Genomic DNA, 21,710 nt, shown 5'->3' on the forward strand with positions numbered 1-21,710 from the left:
CTTAGCTCTTATAGAGCCAGATCTGGCTCTTTCCTGCACTTGTTTGGCTGTGAACTGTGGCACCTGCCCCTTGCCCCACTATGATGCCATCACTGACTATGGAACACATAGACTAAATTTTGTCATGAGTATACATTTTGCACGTGACGTGATATCATTATATTGGCTGCGTCACACCATACCCTCTTACTCCCCAGCTACTTTTATATCGCACAAGGTGAGGTGAAGATGATAATGTTGTTATCTGGGAATCCTATATTTTAGATTTCATACAACCATCCATCAGTGGATTATTGAGATGGGTGATACCTCCAGATCTAGATGGTGAAAACTAAGGATAAATTGTCATCACTTTGAAGTACTCTTTAATCTAGCTCCTTGAAAGTCAATTTTAGCTCCATTTAAGGTAAAACTTAGCTCTTTTATGCACATTATGTTTGGCAACACTGCCAGGATGGCCATAGGAGGTAAGGAGAAATGAATTACGCTAATGGGAGCATTATTTCATTCGTTCTCTCGGGAATATCAAACATCCAATGACATAGAAAAGTACATTGATGGAAAAAGGACATGTTTAACCAATGTCTTAGTCGTAGGAAAAGTCGAAACTCCAATTTGATTAGCCGTAACTTGGAATTGAAGTAGATTTCCCATAAGGAATACATGATATTCTGTAAATATTTACTTATTGGTCATATTTTTCAAACATCGTGTCTAGCTCAATAATCACCTTAAAAAACCACTTCCACTTGCAGCATGGAGAGATATTCATATTCTCTTGTATAGCCAAGGTTTTTTTTAGTAGCAGTGCCCGTTCCGACGATATTGAAATAAATGCACAACTGGTGCGAAATTGTCACTCTTCCCCTTAAGGAGAGTTTGGAACATATCTTCTTGTTGTCGTTACAAATAAGTGTAGACGAAATTTGTACTAATATCAATACAAAATGGTAAATGTTTCATGAAGAATCGGAATGATTCATTCACCTCTTTAATGTATGTACCCAGGTGAATACAATGTTTTTGTTTTGAATGATTGAATTAATTAAAATTGCAGGTTGTGTCAGCACTTGGGCCTGCACACTTCATATCATGTGAGAAACTGCATAAAGTGTAACACCGATTTTTTTAATGTTCCTGAATTTTACATTTTCCTGCATTATAATCCAATTTTCATAGTTCCAATTAAGCAAAATATAATACAATTTTTCCACATTTTAAGTTTTTTTAGTTTTTTTTTTACCTTACTCCCCTTAGTTGAATTTGAGTTTCTGTTTTAAGTCCACTTTATGCACACATATGCTAATCGGAACTGGACCTTCAGTTTAAAGTGGGACTGGAACCACTATGTGCCTGCACCGGGTGTCAAACCTAGTACCACTTGATGATGGCAAGGTGACAGGGACGGCGCTACAGGGGGGCTTGGGCAGGCCTCAGCCCCCCCGGTAGCCCCCTTGATTTTTGTAGTACAGTACACACATTTCAACCAAAAAAATTAAAAAGTAAAATTTATATTTTCCATTATGAAACTTCGATTGGTTCAAGTACATTTTCTATTCAGTTAGATCGCAATTACTTTATTACAAGGTGTTCTGAAATCAGTGGGCCACTGGTCATTCCATACTAAGTAATTTGCCAAACTTGCTATGAAATCATCTGCCTGCCTGGAAGATGGATGCATTCAGTGGCTGTGAGATTGTTCTTTGATTGTTGTTGGCAGCCTCTGTAAATCGTATCACTATATTTCGGAATCGGTCTAACAGGTGTGACAAATGAATTTTTATAAGTAGGACGACGTTCAAAATCTAAAGAAGCGCTATGTTTCCTTTCTGTTTCTTAGTTCCTCATTGGAGTACCGACAATTGCATGAGAGTTAGAAATGTTATCTCATTGGTTTCATCATTATTACCCAATGGTTTATGGCAGCAGCAACACAAGCCTTTCTATCCTTATCACTGAAATATTCGAGAGGAAGAAATACAAAGTTAAAGAATGAAAGAGTACACAAACTACCCAATTCCTAAATGCTAAAACATTGGAAATATTAAAATTGGCCTCCCAGCCCCCATAGTCTAGCGATAGAATTGCTGCCTTGATATCAAGGGGTCCCAGGTTCGATCCCAGTGGAGGTCACACGTATGGATGCACCACTCTACGAATGCACCATCGAGGAACAGCGTGCCGTAGTGCACTTTCTGTGGTCGGAGGGAGTCACACCGCCAGACATCCACTGTCGGCTGTTAGCGCAGTATGGAGCAAGCACTGTGACTCAACGAAAGGTGTATGAGTGGATGGACAGCTTTAAAGCAGCGTGGTCGTCCGTTCAGGTCAGATGACAAGGTCCAGCAGGCAGTGCAGAAGTGACTTCGTGACCAATTAAAAACCTTCTTCGCCAACGGGATACAGAAGTTGATTGCACGATACCAAAAGTGCATTGCCGTGCAGGTGTTTTTCTTCTTGTGTGGAAATAAAGATGTTATGTGAAAATTGCCTTTACTTTTTGATTTACCCTAATATTTGTCTCCTAGTGGAAGTGAATTTGTTGTAAAAATATTCTTGTTCCTTGTGAGTGGCACCTCATAAGTGGACGGCATTTTGACATCCTTCCCATTTTTAGCCCTAAGTTCTGAATTTCAAGCGTTGAACAAGAAAATCTAAGATACTTCATCATGGCAGAGAAAATGGCATCATTAACATACTTTCTATTCAAGTGTGGTTTGATGCCTACTTTATTAAGTTAGTGCCGCTTTTCTGATGCACGAAAAGTTACAATCTTTCGTCGCTCCCTCCTGTTGTAATTTGAACAGTTTAGAGTTATGGCACACTGAGTCAGAAAGGAAATCAAATAAACACCCTTCAGCAGCTGCTTGCAATGGTTGAAATATTTAAAATTCCCTTTTACAAACTTTATAAGCTTTGTGTTACTGAAATGTGCACACCCCCATCAACGACTGCTTACGGCAAATCAAGTGTTGCCTTCATAATCAAAATGGTAATGAGAGGTTGAATGCTATATCTATTCTGTCCTTTGAGAATGAGCTTGCAAAATCTTTGGATGTAGCTGCTCATAAAAACAGACGTACCTTATCGTAGTTTCTTGCTGTGGTTATTTTCTTATTTGAACAAAAAAGTACTCACATTCTTTACATAGAAAGTGTGTTACATGTAGTATTTATACATAGCTATATCCAGCGAAGTGATAATGAGTGTATTTTTATGGTGTATTTTGTTTACTGTTCATATGAATGTGATAATGTAAGTATGTGATACTATTCCTCTCGATAATGGCTTAGGAAAAGAAAACAATGCAATTATTGCATTTTATTTGACATAAAATATTCGTGCCTGTGAAACAAAATGCAACGTAACATCTCAGTGATTTATCTTTGGATCTGACTGCAAAGCATATGTCACTGGTAAAATTATACCATAGTATTACATAACTACCTATTAGCCGATATTAGTTAGGCCCCCGAGAATTTTACTCCGAAATATGTAACCCATCCCCCACCCACTTATTTTAGGCTGGCGCCGTCACTGCAAGGTGATGATGTTACCACTACGCCATCTGAGAGGTAACTTTGTCCCTTCCAGAATTTAGAATCAAGATTCCGCTGTACTTAAACATTTACTTGACAAAGGCAGGGCAGGGCATACATTTATATTCACTTAAAAAAAAAGTGAGAGAATTTTGCTCTATTCAAGATATATTGGATTGGTAATATTATCGGCAATTCTACTGATACTTCAATAAGCCTGTATCAACGGACAGCACTGAACACGATGTCTATCAGCCTACCAAAAAAGTAAAAAAAAAAATAAAAAAAAATCAACAAGTAGATCAAGAAGTTATAAAAAACTGAAGAAATCATACTTGTGGTCAAGAATTTTTGTCTTCACAATAATTGATTTAGTTTATTTTACTTCGTTTTCTGGTCCTTTTGGCTAATCACAAAGATGAGGATGAATAGTGATGAGATGAGATGGTTGAAGAGACAATTATAAATACAAAGGGATGACACCAAGAGCCCAACAGAAGATTATACAGGCTGCGAGTCAAGATGGCAGTTTCGCTAGTCTGCCAAATGCAGTCCAAAGTATACTACATGGAAGGGAACAAGTCTCTCTTGTTAAAGTACAGCTTCAGTTTCATCTTAACCGGCTTTTTAGTAGCAGTTTTTCATTAAATATTTTTTTTTTTTTTAAATTTCTAATTTCAACTTTACTTAACAAGTTATCAAATAAATAAAGGTTAAGAAAAATGAAGAAAAAAAAAAGGCCCAGAGAAAGTCAAGAATTTTGAATCTGTTATTTTGGTTGCCCTGATTGTCGTGTATGTACACAGTAGTTAATTTATGCATGCACATAGGTTCATCATAGAATAAATATCATCAAGAGGATAATAAAAAATTAATACTCAACTTACAGACCAATTTCGAACATGTCTGAACTTACATTTTTATACATAAACACATTTACAAACAATTGCAACACAATTCAAATATTATCCACACTTAACACTGATAAAGGTTAATCTTTCAAATATGCAAAATATTGTGTTGTGAAACTCATCAGGGATTTTACATGCTTCTGATAAGGTGCATAAACCATGCTGTTACATTTGTATCTTGAGAATGACTATGGATAAAAATAGGTTTACCTGACCACCCTTCCCTGATGGTGAGTCAGAGATGAGAGTAGAGCTCAAAGGAGCAGAGGCAACAGCTGCAGGGCCAGGGGAAGGGCGAGGTGCGATCGGAGGCTTGTCTCGAATTTTCCTCCTCTCTTCAGAAACCTAGAACAAACCATTACATCCACCAGTGCAACATAACTCTTGACCAAACTACTAGGTTACATAAATTGCTACCAACGCATGCAGTACATTGTCCTCCATCACCACCACAATCCTGTACACTTGTAAGAAAAACTGGGTTGCTGTTAACAACATAGAATAAGTGATCTTTTGAATTTTAATCAGCCATGAATTCCTTATAGGCAGTAATGAAAAACACAATAAACTGGCACACTGATATATGTAATGCAGTTGAAAATCTGTTACACCCATTACATTTCGAAATTCTATCATGTAATTTGGTACATGCTCTGTATTATTCAATTCAATTAATTTTCTTCCTTCTCTGCTTACAAATGTGTTTCACCTCCGTAACTTTCCTACTAGTTTTCCTTGTATTTCCAACTACAGAGGTTGTTTCCGATCTATGGTGACGAAATTGCGCACCTTGTACAGCACCACCAAGCGGGAAGAGAACAAAGTTGCCAGTCGTGTGGGCACCTTGGACCGTTGACTGTGTGTGACAGGTGTGGTCATTGCCTATCGGGAAGAATGCCACCGAAAATCAGTGCATATTGGGAGGGGTACATAACTGCACTTTCCGACGTAAACTACAGTTATAGTGCCATTATAAAACTGTGTAAGGAGCGTGGATTCAGTGTCCAAAAATAACGTATCACGGGTGTTGAAAGGGGCAGGTAAGGCGAGGCATGGGATGATTCCTGTGGGGCAGAAACTGGCCCTGCCACTAGCTGCACACCAGCTACAATTCGGAACGTCAGGGTGCTGGTCACCAGGGAGAATCCAGCCACACAGAGAAGTATCGCAAACTGGCTACAAACATCACTGAAGACAGTGCACACCGTCATTCATAAGCTATTGCCAAAACACATCCAGGAACGTCGCACCAACTGTCGAAAGCTTTATGAGCAGCACCTGTCAGGTGAAAAGTGGAAGTTCGTTGTTACATTGGACGAGGCATATGTTTATCTTGATGACTATCACAAGCCACGTGCAATTTTTTATCAATCGACAGGTGCGAGGAACTTTCAAAGATGGTTCACTGAATGTAAGGAAATTTTTGTCACAGGTTTCATTATGATTGCTGGATACTCATACAATGGCAAGCTGACCATACATCGTGTTGCCAAAAATACAAAGGTCAATTCAGATTATTATCAGCTAACGTCCTGACACCCGTTAATCGCTATGACATTCCCTATCTCTACAGGAGGAACCAGAATCGTGAATCGTGTGTGGGTGCATCAAGACAAGGCGTCAAATCACACATCTCGCTCAACCCACCTCTTCCTCCAACAAATGGCAGAAGGAACTGGAATTCATGCCATTCCTTTCACACACATTCCAGTGAAGTCACCTGATGCCTCACCGATGGACTTTTGAGCCTTTGGCCTACTGAAACGAGCCTTGTATCAGAGAAGACACCATTGAAGGGCTATGAAAGCCTGTCAGGAGGAGTGGTTGAGGCTGGACATGACTACACTTCGTGCCAGTCTCCTACAGTGGAAACTTCACTGTCGGGCAATTGCCAAGATGCAGGGTCAGCAAATAGAGCATTCTCGATGGTGGTAACATGGTTTATCTTAAGGTAGGTGCAGTTTGAAATCATCACCATAGATTGGAAACAACCTTGTATGTACTTAATTCATTCTGTACCCTGATCTTATTATGTGTTCCCTTGATGCTGTTTTTGGATATCCATCTTCAATCATCACCTTCTCTCTCTCTCAGACTGCTTTCATTTTCTCAATATATTTCTTTTTAAATTAAAGTGGAACCTCAGTTTTAAATTATACATTAAATCTTCATGGTCCCAATAGTGCAAAATATTATAAAATTTTTTCTGGCTTTTGCACTTTCCTGTATTTTAAATTTTTTCACCTGGGTCCTCTGAAAAGCGTACAATCAAGATTTTACTTCATTACATGATACTTCATGCACATCATCACTACTTCTTTTCATTCCTTTTATACCAGGTAAAATATTCCTCTACTGCTTGAGGTAATATACGGATTTTTATCTGGGAGAATCTCTTGTATGCTAGCTAACAGCAAAGAAACTAGTACCTTCACATTAACGGATGACAAAAAAGCTAGTTTTTGTTTCATTTGATTATTTGTTGTGAAACAGAGGTAATGTCTGTAGAAAAAATAAAATAGAAAATATGAAATGCCAGAGAGATGTGCTCTGTCATAGTAACCTTCACGGAATTCTCTACAGTTCTTTGTAATTTCCCTTATCCAGACTAATAGAAATCCTAGCAAGGCATACAATCAGCCAGGTAGCCTAATATAAGGGAATGATGGCTGACCCCTTTTCCTTTCTGCTTTGTATATGAACTTCAACCCACTTCTGTGTGTGACTGTACCAGAAAGCATAATAATTATATTTAAAAATCTACATTCTCCTTACAATTAACTCTACTGTTTTGGTTACATTTATTCTTAAATTTTTGCAAATTTTTTAAATCAAACAAAATTGCACATCTGATTTATTTTTAAAATATCTTTCGAAGTTTTTGTAGTAATGAATGATGATGAGATTACATTTGCTTATCAAACAAGTCTGAAAAGGATACTGACCTTACAAGAGCTAACACGACTAATTTTTACACAATGACTCAAAAAAAAAAAAATGTCTTTATGATGTCATCAATTCTTATCAATGCAATAACAAGCTATTTTATACACCCAATTGAAATTCATATGAACTTATTTTGCTGAAATTATGAACATTACACAAATCTACCTGATCAAATCAACAAAAAAGTAGGGTTGGTATACACAAAATTATCAAAACATTTACGTATACAGGGTTTTTAACATCTATATACACATATATACAGTGGAACCTCCATTATATACAAGCAAGTCCAGAAAGTAGTACCTGTTTGGTAATGAAAAACAAAAAGGTAGTTGAACAGAACATACCTTCAGCTATTTTTCTATATAGGTATCCATGGGATTGAGGCATTTATAATAGTGGGAGAAAAAGTTTTTCTATACCCTCGTCATGCACTTTTGCCGTCAGTACATTGTGAAATGCAGTTAGCATCATCTCGCTCTTGATTTGTTCATCATTCTTCACAATAAACCTCAATGATTTGATGATGAATTTCAGGTCAAGTTTTTTTTAGCGTGCAACAACTGAATGACAGCTCTCACTTCAAACTTGGCAGGATTTTCGACTTTATGGTTCATCTTGACTGCCCACAGAAAAATGTACACAACCACAACCATGATGCAAAATCTCACACATAACTGACTCATACCAGGCAATCTTGGATGAAACTTGTGTACCCTTCTGCCAATGGACTGGCGGCAGAAGTGTATGACGAGGATATACAAAAACTTGTTTTTCGGTATGATAAGTACCTCAATGCTGTGGGTGCCTATGTAGACACAGAACTCAAGGTATGTATGTACTTTCAGAGTAAAAAAGTTTTTCTTCAACTAACTTTTTCGTTCTTTTTGATTACCAAATGGGTATTACTTTCTGGACGTATCTTACATATTAATTACGGCTAGTGAATTAAGAAGAAGAAATGAGTTCTAAAATGAGAAAAACTTCAATTTCCATGTTATAGATGTACCAGTTTTAGATGTCTGGTTTTTCGATGATTCTCCATAACAATTGGAGGTAAATATTATGTTACAAATTACTTTCTTAAAAAATGCACAAATTTGGAACATTCTGCGGCAAAAAAGAATCACCCCCTTGTGATAAAATCTAATATTCTTTTCAAGCAGTATGTTTTATTTTTTTAAAAAAATATTTTGACAATTGTATATACTGTACATAATTTTAACATTTTCTGATATTTTACTTACTCTAACAATGAAGGTAATAATGTAGAAATTAACAAAGAAATCGGTTAGTTGATTAAATTGTTAAGCTTTATGGCCTTTATTGCCTTCCATTATTGTTTAGTTATTTCTTGAAAAATGTAATATACTCTACATTTGCAATATGAAATATAATAACAAAGAATTAACGTAATTTGGGTCACAATAATAATAATAATGTGCAAAAATGTAGGAAAATGTAAGAACTCCATCCTTCATCTACATAGTATGTACTTCAAAATATCACACACTAACTGTTGTAAATATTACATTGTTGAAATAAATCCACAAATGAAAAAATACTGCTTCAAATAAATTTTTTACACTTTATTACTGGGGGGGGGGGGGGGGTTGGGCGATTCTTTTTTGCCGCAGAGTGTATTATAAGTACTCAACATACCTGACCAATAATACTGGCAATGTTTGTTTCAGACTTCTTGAGCCGTTCACGAAGCTCCATGTTTTCCCTTTCGAAAGCTGCATGCTGAAGGTTGAGTTCTGAGATTTCCGACATCAGCTCCAACTTCTGTGTTTCAAGAGAGGATCTTGTCAACATTTCCTGCAAAAGTGACTTAATGACAGATTGGGAAATGTTTTCGCATCATTTCCAACTACACACTAAAAACTAGTTTATCCAAAGATGTAAAAAGGTTCTTGCTAAATTTTCAAAATACATAAATTTTAATCACTATAATTAATATTTACTAGTGTCCAGTAGTGATTCCAAGTGATATAACAATGTACACTGAGACTGTCATCTATACTAAAAAAAATACAAGTATTCACAGTCTTCCTATTTTACGTATGTTCATAAATTAAGATGGAGCTATTGAGATTAAGAATGCTGTATAAATGTCAATAATTTTAAGGTTGTTGATTTCGATTCATTTTTATTTTTTTGTAGGAAGTTTGATTTAAAAATGTCTTGTGTTAAAGAAATACAACTAAGTTTGTATCAGATTATTTAAAGATAAATAATACTTTAGGAGTTAAGTTGTGTTTTTTTCTAAAAAAATATTGCAAAGTAAGTTACTGGTATATAATATTATGGAAACTCATTTGAGCACTGAGGACTTTAAATTCAATTTTTTAAATTGCATAAAAAGTCTGCTCATCCTTTGCGAGCCATATGAAATATATATTCAGTGTAAAGTACAGTTCCAACACGTAACATACAGGAGATTTCCATGGCAATGTTTCAAACTTTCAAGGATGATGGAAAGGGGACAAAAGCATTAATATGAGATGAGGTACAGAATTATAAAACAAAAACATTGTGGGGAGAAAGGAAGGCAACTCCACAAGTGTGTAACGGTACGACACAAACGGAAGAAGAAGATAAACTCTCCCAAATGCTCCAGTAGTGTATAGCACATTTCCGAGAGATTCTCAGAGTTATAGAAACATGTCCCACTTGTTATCCATCAATGCTGGTGCTTGTGAATATCTTAATTACACTTTCCCTAAATGATGAATAGGGAGAGAAAGTCCTGTTCTTCGGTCAGCAAATTCAACTGATATGAACCCACTTGATATTTTCTTGAGGTGTCAGTAAAAAGTGTTGTATACAAGATGCACACGTACATAATGAATACAAACTCCTAACACAAACCCTTGCTGCCTGTGATATTATGAGAACATGTCCAGGGGGTGTTAGAGCAGATGCAACCGAGCTTATTGCCATGCATTGAAGTTGGGGGATGGCATGTTGCACAACTGCTCTACATGTATTCATCTTGGCTTGATAAAATGAGATGTAGCAACATAAGTACACTATATTCATGAAAGCTACAAAGAGTGATCTTTCAGTTCCCCCCCCCCCCCCCATAGTCATACTAGAAGGCATAAAAGACCAAGGGATTGTATAGAACATGCTACCTATGAAAACGTTTTGCCTTATAAATCTTGGCCAGCGGGTTTTCCAGACCAGGATTCCTTTCATCATTCCTGAAAGTCCTAAACCCTTCATGCTGTAACCCCATAAATATTATCCTTCGGTTCAGTGTATAAATATTGAATATGGTTCAAAAATTGCTATATCTTTACAAAAGTAACTACATTGTTACTACACAAACAATACGACCTGACACCCTCATTTGTTTTTTTTTAGGAACACTGATATTTCCGACTGATCTTCAAACACAGGCTGTGGCTGAAAATAATTATATACCAGCCTGATAGATGGCAGCACTTCTGTTATACAGTTTGCCATTCTGTGGTATTGTTACCATCACTACTAAGCTGCAATATATAAGTGGGTTGTAAATAAAGTAGTGGCAACACTGTCAGGAAAATGTGATAACCCTGTGCATGTGCTATCAAGCAGTGAGCAATGTCAGTTTGGGCCCATGTCGATGTGTGTGGAGTGTCAAAAGTGGTTGGTGCAGCAAGTGCCGTTCTGTATGTACGAGGTTGAAATGAACACCATTTTGTTCACTGCCCTAAAACATGTTTCCCAAGGTAAAACAGAGATTTTGGATCAAAAACCAGGTTTGCCAGTGGCAAAAATGCACGAGAATGTGATCAAGACTTGCATGAAGCCTGTAGAAATAATACCTAGCCACATCTTTTCACATAATATTGGTACAAAATCAATGGAAACTTTGAATTTTGCATAACTTCCAAAATTAGAGTCTGCAAAAGTGTGGCATGGCATTTTTGTGCACCCTGTGAATAATCAAAATGCCAGATAAGTATTGGCCGCTATTGAAAAATATATATATGATGATTTGAAGCCTGGTTTTCAGACTTCCAAAATGAAAAACAAAATCCTCTGATTTTTCACAAACACCTTCTCTATATTTACGAAGGATTTTGTAAAGACTAAACTCACTCTTTGCAATAGATCTTCCGTTCTTTCCAGATGTTTCTTCTTTTCATCAAGAAGATTTTCCAACTCATTAATTTTGTCCGTTTGTATCTCAATTTGCTCAGACAGAACAGTCACCTGCATCTTCAGGGAGTCTTTGTCATTTTCCAATCGACTTACGCGTTCCTCGATGCTTGACACAGGAGACTGAAAAGAAAGGGAATAAAAAAAAGGTTAAACTTAATTTTTAATTGTTAGTATTTTTCTGAAAATAATGCTTTAGTATGGTATTATTAAATTATCATTTAAGGTTACAAAAAAACTTTGCTGCTCGTAGCTTGAATGTTTGCAAATATCATATTAAATGACCTTTTTCCGCTTGGAAAGCTTTCAACATAGATTTCAATTAAACTTTTATTGGATCATATTTCTTCACAGTCAAGTTATGATTTTTGGTCTGTTTAAAGTAAAAGACTATTACTTCCAGTAGTTCTCCAATTATGTGTTTAAGCACTATTTTCAATAATGCATGTAGGAAATTGGTTCAGGAATATATTTCTTACAGTCATTTATGCTTTCGTAATACGTATTCCATACCAAAGTTACATTCAGCTTTATAATCATCAAAATTCAGTGGAGGCAGTAATATTGCATGTAGCTATTAATGATAAAACATTGTTTTTGTGAGTGAAACACAGAGCTGGCAACATTGTAATATATTTGACAGGGTAGCAGGTTGGTGGCAACACTGCATGCATTAGTTTATGTGGTAACAGCACAGAACATTGTCAGTTGTGCTTTCGTGTTTTCATCAAAAATGAAATATGCATGCCCCTAATGATGACCAAAACAAAGTGATTTTCCAAATCCCTCTCTATGTTTCATTCAAAGAACCCTCGTAATTTGGATATTTCACGTCACTTTTCTACCTGGTTATTTGCACAAGGTGAATAAATGATAACTGATGAAATTGGCGAAATTTATGATATATTCATGACTGCCCAGGGTTTGAACTTTTGATCTGTGGCTTTCTATGCATTACGTTGAGCACTCTACCATGGGTACACTCATTACACCAAACACCACCTTTTTTGGTCAAGTGCCTTTCATCTTCTGACCTAAGCACGGAATGCTTTCGTGGTTAGGTTAGGCTTGGTATGTTACCATAAATACGTACACAGGACAGAACAGTGTGACAATATTATTGTGGTTCATACCATTCTTCGTTTCAACTTCTGTTCTTGTTAGCTTCATCACACAAACCTAATTTTGAAGAAGCTTAGGAAACTGAGTTTAACAATAGTGCCTCTGGTGTTGATAAAATATAATTGCAAATGTATGCAGGCACATACACATAAACTAAATCATAAACTTCAGCTCTTATGCACTGAAGTACAAGTATAAGGCGAATATGCAGTTGCAGGCATCGCACACATGCATGACTTTTCTCATCCAACTCATCCATATCTTGACACAAAAACAGAATTTATAAATAGTATGCCACAAACTATATTGGTAAATCACCAAGCAAAATCAGAGGAGAAAGTAGTCTCTCTAGAAGAATAATAGGAAAATCCCACAGAAAGTAGTTCTACTCCATGCAAATAACAAATGAGTCAATCTAAAAATTATCATCATCTGTAACTACAGGGTAATTATAAATGATTCACCAGGTTCTAAAGTGAAATATTTCCAAAACTATTAAAATAATATGCGTGTGCTAATCATGAAACAAAAGAACACATCTGAAAGTTTAATTTCTCATATTTGTAACCTTGGTGCCTGCCGACAGATGGCAGCACAAACTTAGTTTCCAAAATGGCGTCTATGCAGCAGTTTTGGAATATAAGAAGTGCTTTTAAGTTGTTACCATAGAGTGTGCATGTTCAAATCTGGGGTACTGAACAACCACATGCTACAGTGCAACATGAACGAGATTCCCCAAAAGTGAATGTGTTTGCTGCAGTGTCTAAATCAAAGGTGTACGGTCCCTTTTTCTTGGCAGAGAACACTGTGATGCGTATATCATTCCTCGATGTGTTGTGGTTGTTTCCACAAGTGAAAGAGGATTCCAATAACTTCGTATTCCAACTTGATGGGGCACCGCTCCATTGGCACACTGAGGTGCGTCGCTACCTGAACGAAGAACTCCCAAGCCGTTGGATTGGGCGATGTGCTGAAGATGACTTAGTGCCCGTGGCCTCCTAGATCTCCCGACCTAAAGGTTTGTGATTTTTTTCCTTTGGGGGCATGTGAAGAACACAGTGTATGTGCCTCCACTACCAACAACTTTGGTTGAGCTGCAGGATCGCATTACAACTGCATTTATGACCATTAGTAGGGAGGGATATGCTAAAGCGCGTGTGCAGTGAACTAGACTACAGCATAGATGTGTGTTGTGTGACGAAAGGAAGCCACATCGAACATTTGTGAAAGTATGGCTGAAACTCGGACAGTTTCTGTTTATTTCCATGGATCGTTCTTTATTGTATGTGTTATATATTTTCTAATACAGCCCTTTCAAACCCAATGAATCATTTATAATTACCCTGTACATTAAGGCTTATATATTTGTAAATGCAAACAATTTGCATAAGTTATTATTATTAGGCTACTGATATTTATTAAACTTTTGCAAGGCAAAAATGAAATGAATTTATTACCAGACATGGTTTTCCAAATAAACCACTGTAAAAATGATTAAATCAATAATTTAATGTAATTATTTAGACCTGTCATTTTTGCTAGAGTAGTATGTACTATAAATCATAGACATTTGTATTGTGTTGTTCATAATCGTAATTAAAAGAGTTAAATAACAATATTAAAAATATGTCACACACATAACAATTTCAGTTTCTCTACAGGAATAAAAGAAACCTGTACTAACAAATAGCCTTTTACATAAATTGCGGTTAATAGTTCTACCATAGAAACATATTGGTGGTGTCAAGAGTTGACTGGATAATTTAAAAACACAGTGTGCAGTATACTAGCCTTTTTGCCAGTTTATTCAAGTTCATGATATTGCTAATCTGAAAGTAGTTACTAGTAAATGAAACTAGCATTATCTATGCTGATGACACTTAAAAATATAGCTGAATACATGTTTACACACAGACACACACTCTATGGGTCCCGGGTTCGATACCCGGTGGAGGCACATGGCACAGTGGTTCGGATCCCACTTTAAACTGTAGGTCCAGTCCCGATTAGCCTTTCTGTGCATAAAGTAGACTTAAAAAAAAAACAATTAAAAAAACAAAACACACACACTCTCTCTCTCTAATTTTGCTAAATTGAAATAGTTCAATTATTTAAAGAATCTGCAATACAAACTAAAACCATTTTGAACTTTAACACGGGCCTTCATATTGTCTGACACCAATGTGTCAACTACTGTTCCAAATATTTAAAGAAACAAGACATTTCTTTTTTCATTGAAAACTTTCGTATTTGTTATTGATACTGCTAGCAAAGGAAAGGATATAGCGTATGAGTTTATTTTGACACTGCATTATTATTATTTCCATTAACGGAAATTTATAAATTGTAGACCTTCTTCTGAATTCAAAATTTGGGCCATGACAAAATTATTCTTTCACAGATACAGCACCAGAATTTTTCAACAAAGAATAAATATTCCAGCACCCTCAGGAAAATAAATACTCTTAATGATAGTGACTACTTTGATATGCATGTTTACAGTTTCAAAAATCCCGAAGAATTGAGATTTCTTCACTGATATTAAACTGAATATACAGGGTGGCCCAAAAAAGGTAACAAAATATTTTTCGTTACCTTATTTGGGACCACCCTGTATTCCAAAGAAAGATTTAATTGCTTATTTAAATGCTTTATCAGGTAAGAAGTATCCCTTCAACAGTGTACTTTGGAAATAAAAATTATTAACCTCTTTTTGTCAATATACTTCATGGAAAAATAAGGTCAAATTTTGGTACAAGACAATAACCATTTTTTTAAAAAAACATCACACATGTAACACATTTTTATTAATTCTTTTAATGCACACAAACTAAGTTAGCATATTCATTTGTTAGCACACACCATTAAGTACATCATAATCCTACGGAATTAGTTAATGAATGTTTGATTATGTCAATGTCTTGGACCTTACATTTTACATGTGAATGTTGCACATGTAATGATGGAATGTCCAAATTACTTAATAAATACATTTTTAAGGAGGTGAATATTTCACAGTTAAGAGGTTAATAAGCAAAGTTTTACATTTAGTCATGCAGTCAAAATCTTTGAAACTTACCTTTACAAAAAATCTCCAGCGACAAAAGTCATATGGAGATGGAAAACCTTGATAATGACAACAAGGATACGTTGCATGATAACTGTATCTGTTGTTGAAAGTCGACAAGTGATGCCGGTGTGAATCCCTCAACATCACCTGGTCACTATGACGAGGTATCAAGTGCTGGGATGTGTTATGGTCTCTCGGATACATGTGGTAGTCCACAACACCGGACTTGTGATTGTTGTCGTACTCATCACCAGGTTCCTTGCACACTTCTTCATAGTCCACAGGATAACCGTCGGAACAGCAGTAAACATCATTGCAGTAATTAGGGGAACACCTGTACTCAGTCTCATACACCCTGTCCTCACTGTAGGTGTCCTTTTTCGCACTTGAATCGTACCGAGATCTAGTGGAACTTGAGGAGCGACTCTTGCGGTCCTTGCTCCGGTGACGAGACTTTTCCTTGCTTCCCGTGCTGCTGTTTGGGCTGTGCACGGGGTGCAGATTGAGCATCAGATCATGACTCGGACTGTCCCGTTCTGACTTTTCCCTGAGAGAGGTCTCAGCTGGCACAAGAGCGAGCTCACGTTCGTCCCTTTCGCGAGGTAAATACGGGGAAGGGGTGTTCCTCAACTGAGGGCTGTGCACCCTGCGTCTACTGTCACTAGCACCATCTGGTGAAGACTTCAACATGGAGAACTCTCGTCCCTCCATGATATTCGTCAGGATGGGAGAGCTGCGCACCCACTGGAAATCCTCTTCACATGCTGCGATGTCAAATAAATATCACTGAGGTGTGCATCTGCTTGCTCAGAATTGGGTATGTAACAATCAAAAGGTGTCATAGGTCAATCACACACCAGATACGAAATGACACGACAAAATGCAACATGACAGGTAAATTTGTTGACTAAAATCTGATACAGTGGAACCACCAGAAAAAAAAAAAAAACCTGCGCAGACCCGCGACTCCTGTGAACCGTACTCCTGCGAGGAGGGAAGGGGGAGAGTGGTATATGCTTCTATATGGCTCGAGCTGAACAGAAGAAGGGAAAGGTGCGTGGAGACTTTTTGTCAAAGGTTCTTTTGTTTGTCGTCGCTCTATAGCAGATTTCGTCCCAGCATGCAGTAGGTCTAGTTTTGTCTTTTATAATTTTATAATTGATGTATCATTCTACGAGTTGTGAATTGAATACATTTCTAGCAAATAATTGGTTACAATATATTACACTAACAATTTCATGTAAGGTTCAATGACTACATTTAATTGCTTGCTGCAAGTTGTCTCCGTTTCTCATTTGTGATTAGATGTCTGTGCCTGAAGTGAATGGATTGGCGCATGCGCAGATCAGTTTTTCACAAGCTGCGAAACCAAATTCCACTGACCTTCATTGTTTTGTCGTAAACCCTTGTAACCTGTTGCCAGGTGACTTGAGTCAAATGTTTCGTCCAGTGTACAGCTTTGGTAAAATCTTTCCTGAGAAAATTTGAGACAAGAATGACTCGACGTGTCGTGTCATGTAGGATCCAGTGCGCGGCATAACATTACATAGTATGCATAGCATTACAAACACAGATTGAAAGGACAAGAGTAAGTCATGACAAGAGTAAGTTATTCTCTGTAATGTATGGTATAAACTATGAGAAAAATTATGGTAGTTAATCCTATTCTGTTATTTCTTTGTGTGAAATAATGTGCATATGGGGGGGGGGGGGGGAGAGACAGAATTGAAGGAAATAGGAGGCACTCAGTGGATAAGCGAACCTCTTGATATTTCATGAACTGACCACATTAAAACAAAAGATTGTGATGGGTTTTGCAGTACAGGCACATAAGGATCACAGGAGGTGAACAGGTTTCGGCATTAGTGTTGAAATTGTAGACCCAGTGACTGGTGGTTGCTGGCACAGATGCTCATGGAAGAAGGTTATTTTTACCATTCCACCAACATATACCCTAACAACCATCGGTGTGATCCTTATTTTCTAATGCCTGTTCATCCTCTGTGATCTACACCTGGATCTTTTCTCTTAACATAAATATCGGGGCTAGGCTGAAAAATACCAACTTTCCTGTGTCTGGTGAGTGCCTACTGTTACCTTCAGCAAGCATGCAGCAAGAAAACTATTTTACATTTGCAGTACATTCTTACTGCATCGTAACCAAAGAGAATGATCAAAATTCATGAGAAAATACAACTTATGTGATACACTCTGAAAGTGGTTGTATTGTCTTCAATACCTCAGACTTTGTTCATTATTATTAAGTTTTTACATGTATGCATTACATTTGTCTTTGTTTCCTATTGAAGTGGACTATATTCTGAGCCCCTCCTCCAAACCACATTTTTAAAATCATCCCACAAAGAGAAGTGTACAGGGATAAGTTTAAGACTTTTCGAGTTCAAGGTTAGGTCCGTTACATCAATTCTTCACCATGAATATGTAAGGAACATTTCACACTGAAGCAACAAGTATCATGTGTTACATGCCAGTTGCAGACTGACCAATCAAATGCAGGCTTATGCATTTGTAATGAAACTGTGTGGTCATTGGTTGGTTCATTCCCAAGTTGCTTGTCAATATTCTACACATGTAAATGTTGTGGTACTCTGAATTGCTGTTGCACCAGATTCATGGATTTGTGTTAAATCAGCCACATGATGCTTCATGTGCAGAACACTTGGACCACATGCTGTATTGTACATAAGTAAGTTAGAAAGTAGAAGGTATTTTACATATTGTCCATTACTTTTGTTTTCTATTGTGTCCCACCCGTGACACCAAAAAACAATTAATTTCTCCTTTAAGTGTTACATTTCTCCCTCAACTCAACTAGACTATTCTAAGATCCATTACCTTCTCTCTTTATCTTAAATCATTTATGTTTCATCATTTCATAAAAAATAAAAATAAAATAAATTTCTTATCAAGTAAAGCGGCAGTGTTTCATCTGTCCCACCCATGACACAAATTTCATTGCACAGAAACTGTAAGATAAATGTTGCTCAACTATCAGTAGAATAGTTACTTTAATATAAAAAATGTAGTCCATGTGTCCCACCCGTAACAATGGAATGACAGCACTGGATTCGATAAAAGTACTTTTTGAGCATATCACACAGTGTGTATTTCACAGTAATCTTATGAAATCTCTACCAGTCGTGTCTTGTTCCTTTCAGGCAGCATTCAAACCGAAGCTCTACGTGACAAGAAACATGCAACAAGCAACACATGATGCAGGGGGTTGGTGGGGGGTCACACCGAAGTGACATGGGTAGCTACCGTCTGAATAAACAAGCATTCACTGCGCATACATGATCAACAGACTTAAGGTACACAATAAATGCCACTGAGAAAATGGGCCAGTACGAGTGACACACAAGCATCAAGACTAGTTCACATGTGACTTCAGTACAAAAAGCTGAATTTCCAAGGTCTCGCACCGTGGCTGTGCAGTCTAAGGCATCATGCTTTGGGCTCCAGCTACAGGATGTGTGCAGGTTCGAGTCTCCTGGGGGAAGTGTAACGACTTATCTCCTGAGATTTTGGCTTGTGAATGGGACTGGTGGCCACCCACAATTGAGAGGAAATGAATGAGTAGCGTAACGCTGTCTCGGGAAACCTACAACAATGACTGGGGGATAGTCGTGCTGACCACACAACACCCCGTAAATGGTTTGATGATCTCCCACCGTGGCAGGTGAGAGTAAGGCCGGCAGTCGGTAGGGCTGTTGTGCAGTGTTGTTATTACGTTTCCAAGTGACACCTGTTGCTTGCCGCATGATGGGTTTGGTCCGAAAGCTGCCTTAATGCTTCTACGAAAGATCAAACATGCATGATCCAAGTAGAAGCATCAGTTCTTCAGATCTCACTATAAACTGTAGGTCAAGTTCCAATTAGCCCACATGTGCACAAAGTGGGATTGAAACAACTTTCTTTTTTTATAAACATATATAAGCGAGACCTATGAGCATCAAAGTAACACAAGATCAGTGTTCTATACCTAGGTAGATCAAAGACAATCCATTCACACTAGCTGGATGACAAAATACATAACTGAATATACACAAAAAAACAAACAAAAACAGACAAACTAGAAACCACATTCTATGAATCAAGAACAAAAAGAACGAGAAACTACACGTGAAAACACAAAATAGAGTACGGAGAAACTTACTGGCTACAGGAATGTGTAGTTGAAGGAAGAAGTAGTTATTTTGTGTATATTCTTTTTTTCTTTTCAAAATATATGCACTAATGGAAGAAAATAGAAGTTTTGAGCAGCAAGATGCACACCTTCATGAGTTGCTTCCTGCAATCCTATCTGTGCAGAACTTTCAGCTTCCGATGAGGAAAAGTCTGAGGTCGATATGTCTTCTGTATCGGAAGCTGAATCATTACGTTCCCTAGCAACAGGAACTTTCAATGTTGAATCCTCCTCGCTTGACTGCAAGTCGTCACCATCTGGACCTAGTTTAGTACATATTATTGTACACCAAAGAAGCCTTTACTCACCAATAAAATATAACTCAAGGGCCTTATGTTGCACATTATGTCATTAAATTAACTTCTTCATAGTATCATGTTATCATGCATGCACACGTGTTTCCCCCATATATACACAATTCAAAGATAATGATGAGAATGCATTGAGCCAGATGTTTAGGATATAACCTAGTGAAACTATGTGGGGGGTGGGGGCAATTACATGGTACTGTGCTTTTATTTGCAGTTGCCTTCAACATTAAAAGAACGAGGAACAGCTCAAATGTCCAGCCCAGATGCGAGGACCTTAAACTGTTCCTCCCCCAATGACCTTTCCCCATGGCGAGCAGGAAAGAGGTCTGTGCGCTGGATGCTTGTATGAGGGGCAGAATACTTAGCATTACATTATAGGAGTATTATTTTACTACTTCTCCTGGGAATACCAAACTCCCAGTGGCAAAGAAAAAAACATGAATGGAAAGAAGTCACATTGAAGATTTGATTTGTTGCTCAAAAAGACCAAAAACTCCCATTTGATTAACTGTAACTTGAAGTTGAATAAATGCACAGCTGGTGAAAAACTGTTACTCTTCACCTTGTCTTAGTTTATTTCCTTTCTTTTAGGAACTAGGCTGAAGTAAAATTCCATTAAGATAGATCATATTTGATGACAGTGCAATTAAAAAAACTGCTAAAAAGCGAAAAAAATGACCAAAATATAAAAATTAATAAACTGATTATTATATTTAACTTCGCCTTCAGAGACAACAAGAAACAATGACGTTTCTACTTTTGAACCATGATGGTCAAGAAAATATTTATTATTCACATGTTGAATACAGTAAGAGATGAAGTGCAATTTTGTGTTTTTAATAGAAAGTTATGTAAATTCACCATGTTTTATGTACACAACATTGTTTTTTTTTCTTTTCTTTTTTTCTTCTTTTTTTAAGTTGGGCCAAAAAGATTGAAGGTGTAATCTAGGGATGTGACGAAGCTGAAAATTTACCAATGCCGATGTATTCGCCGATAAATTTTGGAACCGATGCCGATATTTAACCGATTCTGATTATTCAACAGAAATGGGATGTTATTTTCAGCATGACAAAAATAAATTTGCTATGTATATTTTTATTGGATACATTTGCATCTAAAAAAAAAGTGGTTATGTGCAGACCTGTACCCAGGATTTTTTTTTGGGGGGGGGCAAGCCCGAAATCATGGTTTTCATATATAAATGTCATGAAATGTATATCAATTATTAAATAATTAATTAATTTATATTTATAAACATATATAAACAAATTAATTTGGCACACTTATAAACTAGCAAATTAATTCCTTTAACAACTGGTTCAAAATGTCAAGAAATTAGAAGATAGGTGAAATATTTCTAATATCTAAATGTGAGATTTTATTTAATTATTGTTTTTTATTAATAATGATAATTACATTTTCATACTTTTATTGTGTTATGTTTCT

The 21,710-nt window shown here is 36.9% G+C and overlaps 1 protein-coding gene across 8 annotated transcripts in view; it reads right to left on the reverse strand.

The window, feature by feature from the left end:
• The window catches only part of Liprin-beta (liprin-beta 1), a 124,834-nt gene that overhangs the window by 53,442 nt on the left and 49,682 nt on the right, over nucleotides 1-21,710 (reverse strand). For 5 of the 8 annotated variants that reach the window (XR_014442881.1, XM_083134114.1, XM_083134112.1 and 2 more), the window contains exons 2-6: nucleotides 20,040-20,213; nucleotides 15,753-16,507; nucleotides 11,492-11,674; nucleotides 9,059-9,217; nucleotides 4,661-4,795 (exon numbers count right to left, since the gene is read on the reverse strand). Coding sequence is in view for 7 of the 8 variants with exons in the window: in XM_083134114.1 (XP_082990240.1) it covers nucleotides 4,661-4,795; nucleotides 9,059-9,217; nucleotides 11,492-11,674; nucleotides 15,753-16,507; nucleotides 20,040-20,213 (1,406 nt within the window). In the remaining variant the exon portion in view is untranslated. Of the gene's footprint in view, nucleotides 1-4,660; nucleotides 4,796-9,058; nucleotides 9,218-11,491; nucleotides 11,675-15,752; nucleotides 16,508-19,920; nucleotides 19,975-20,039; nucleotides 20,214-21,710 lie in introns of those variants that run through there. The other 3 variants (XM_083134118.1, XM_083134115.1, XM_083134119.1) reach the window with 3 other exon arrangements.

The sequence above is a fragment of the Lepisma saccharinum genome, chromosome 13 (assembly GCF_977018435.1).
Source record: "Lepisma saccharinum chromosome 13, izLepSacc3.1, whole genome shotgun sequence".
NCBI lineage: Eukaryota > Metazoa > Arthropoda > Insecta > Zygentoma > Lepismatidae > Lepisma > Lepisma saccharinum.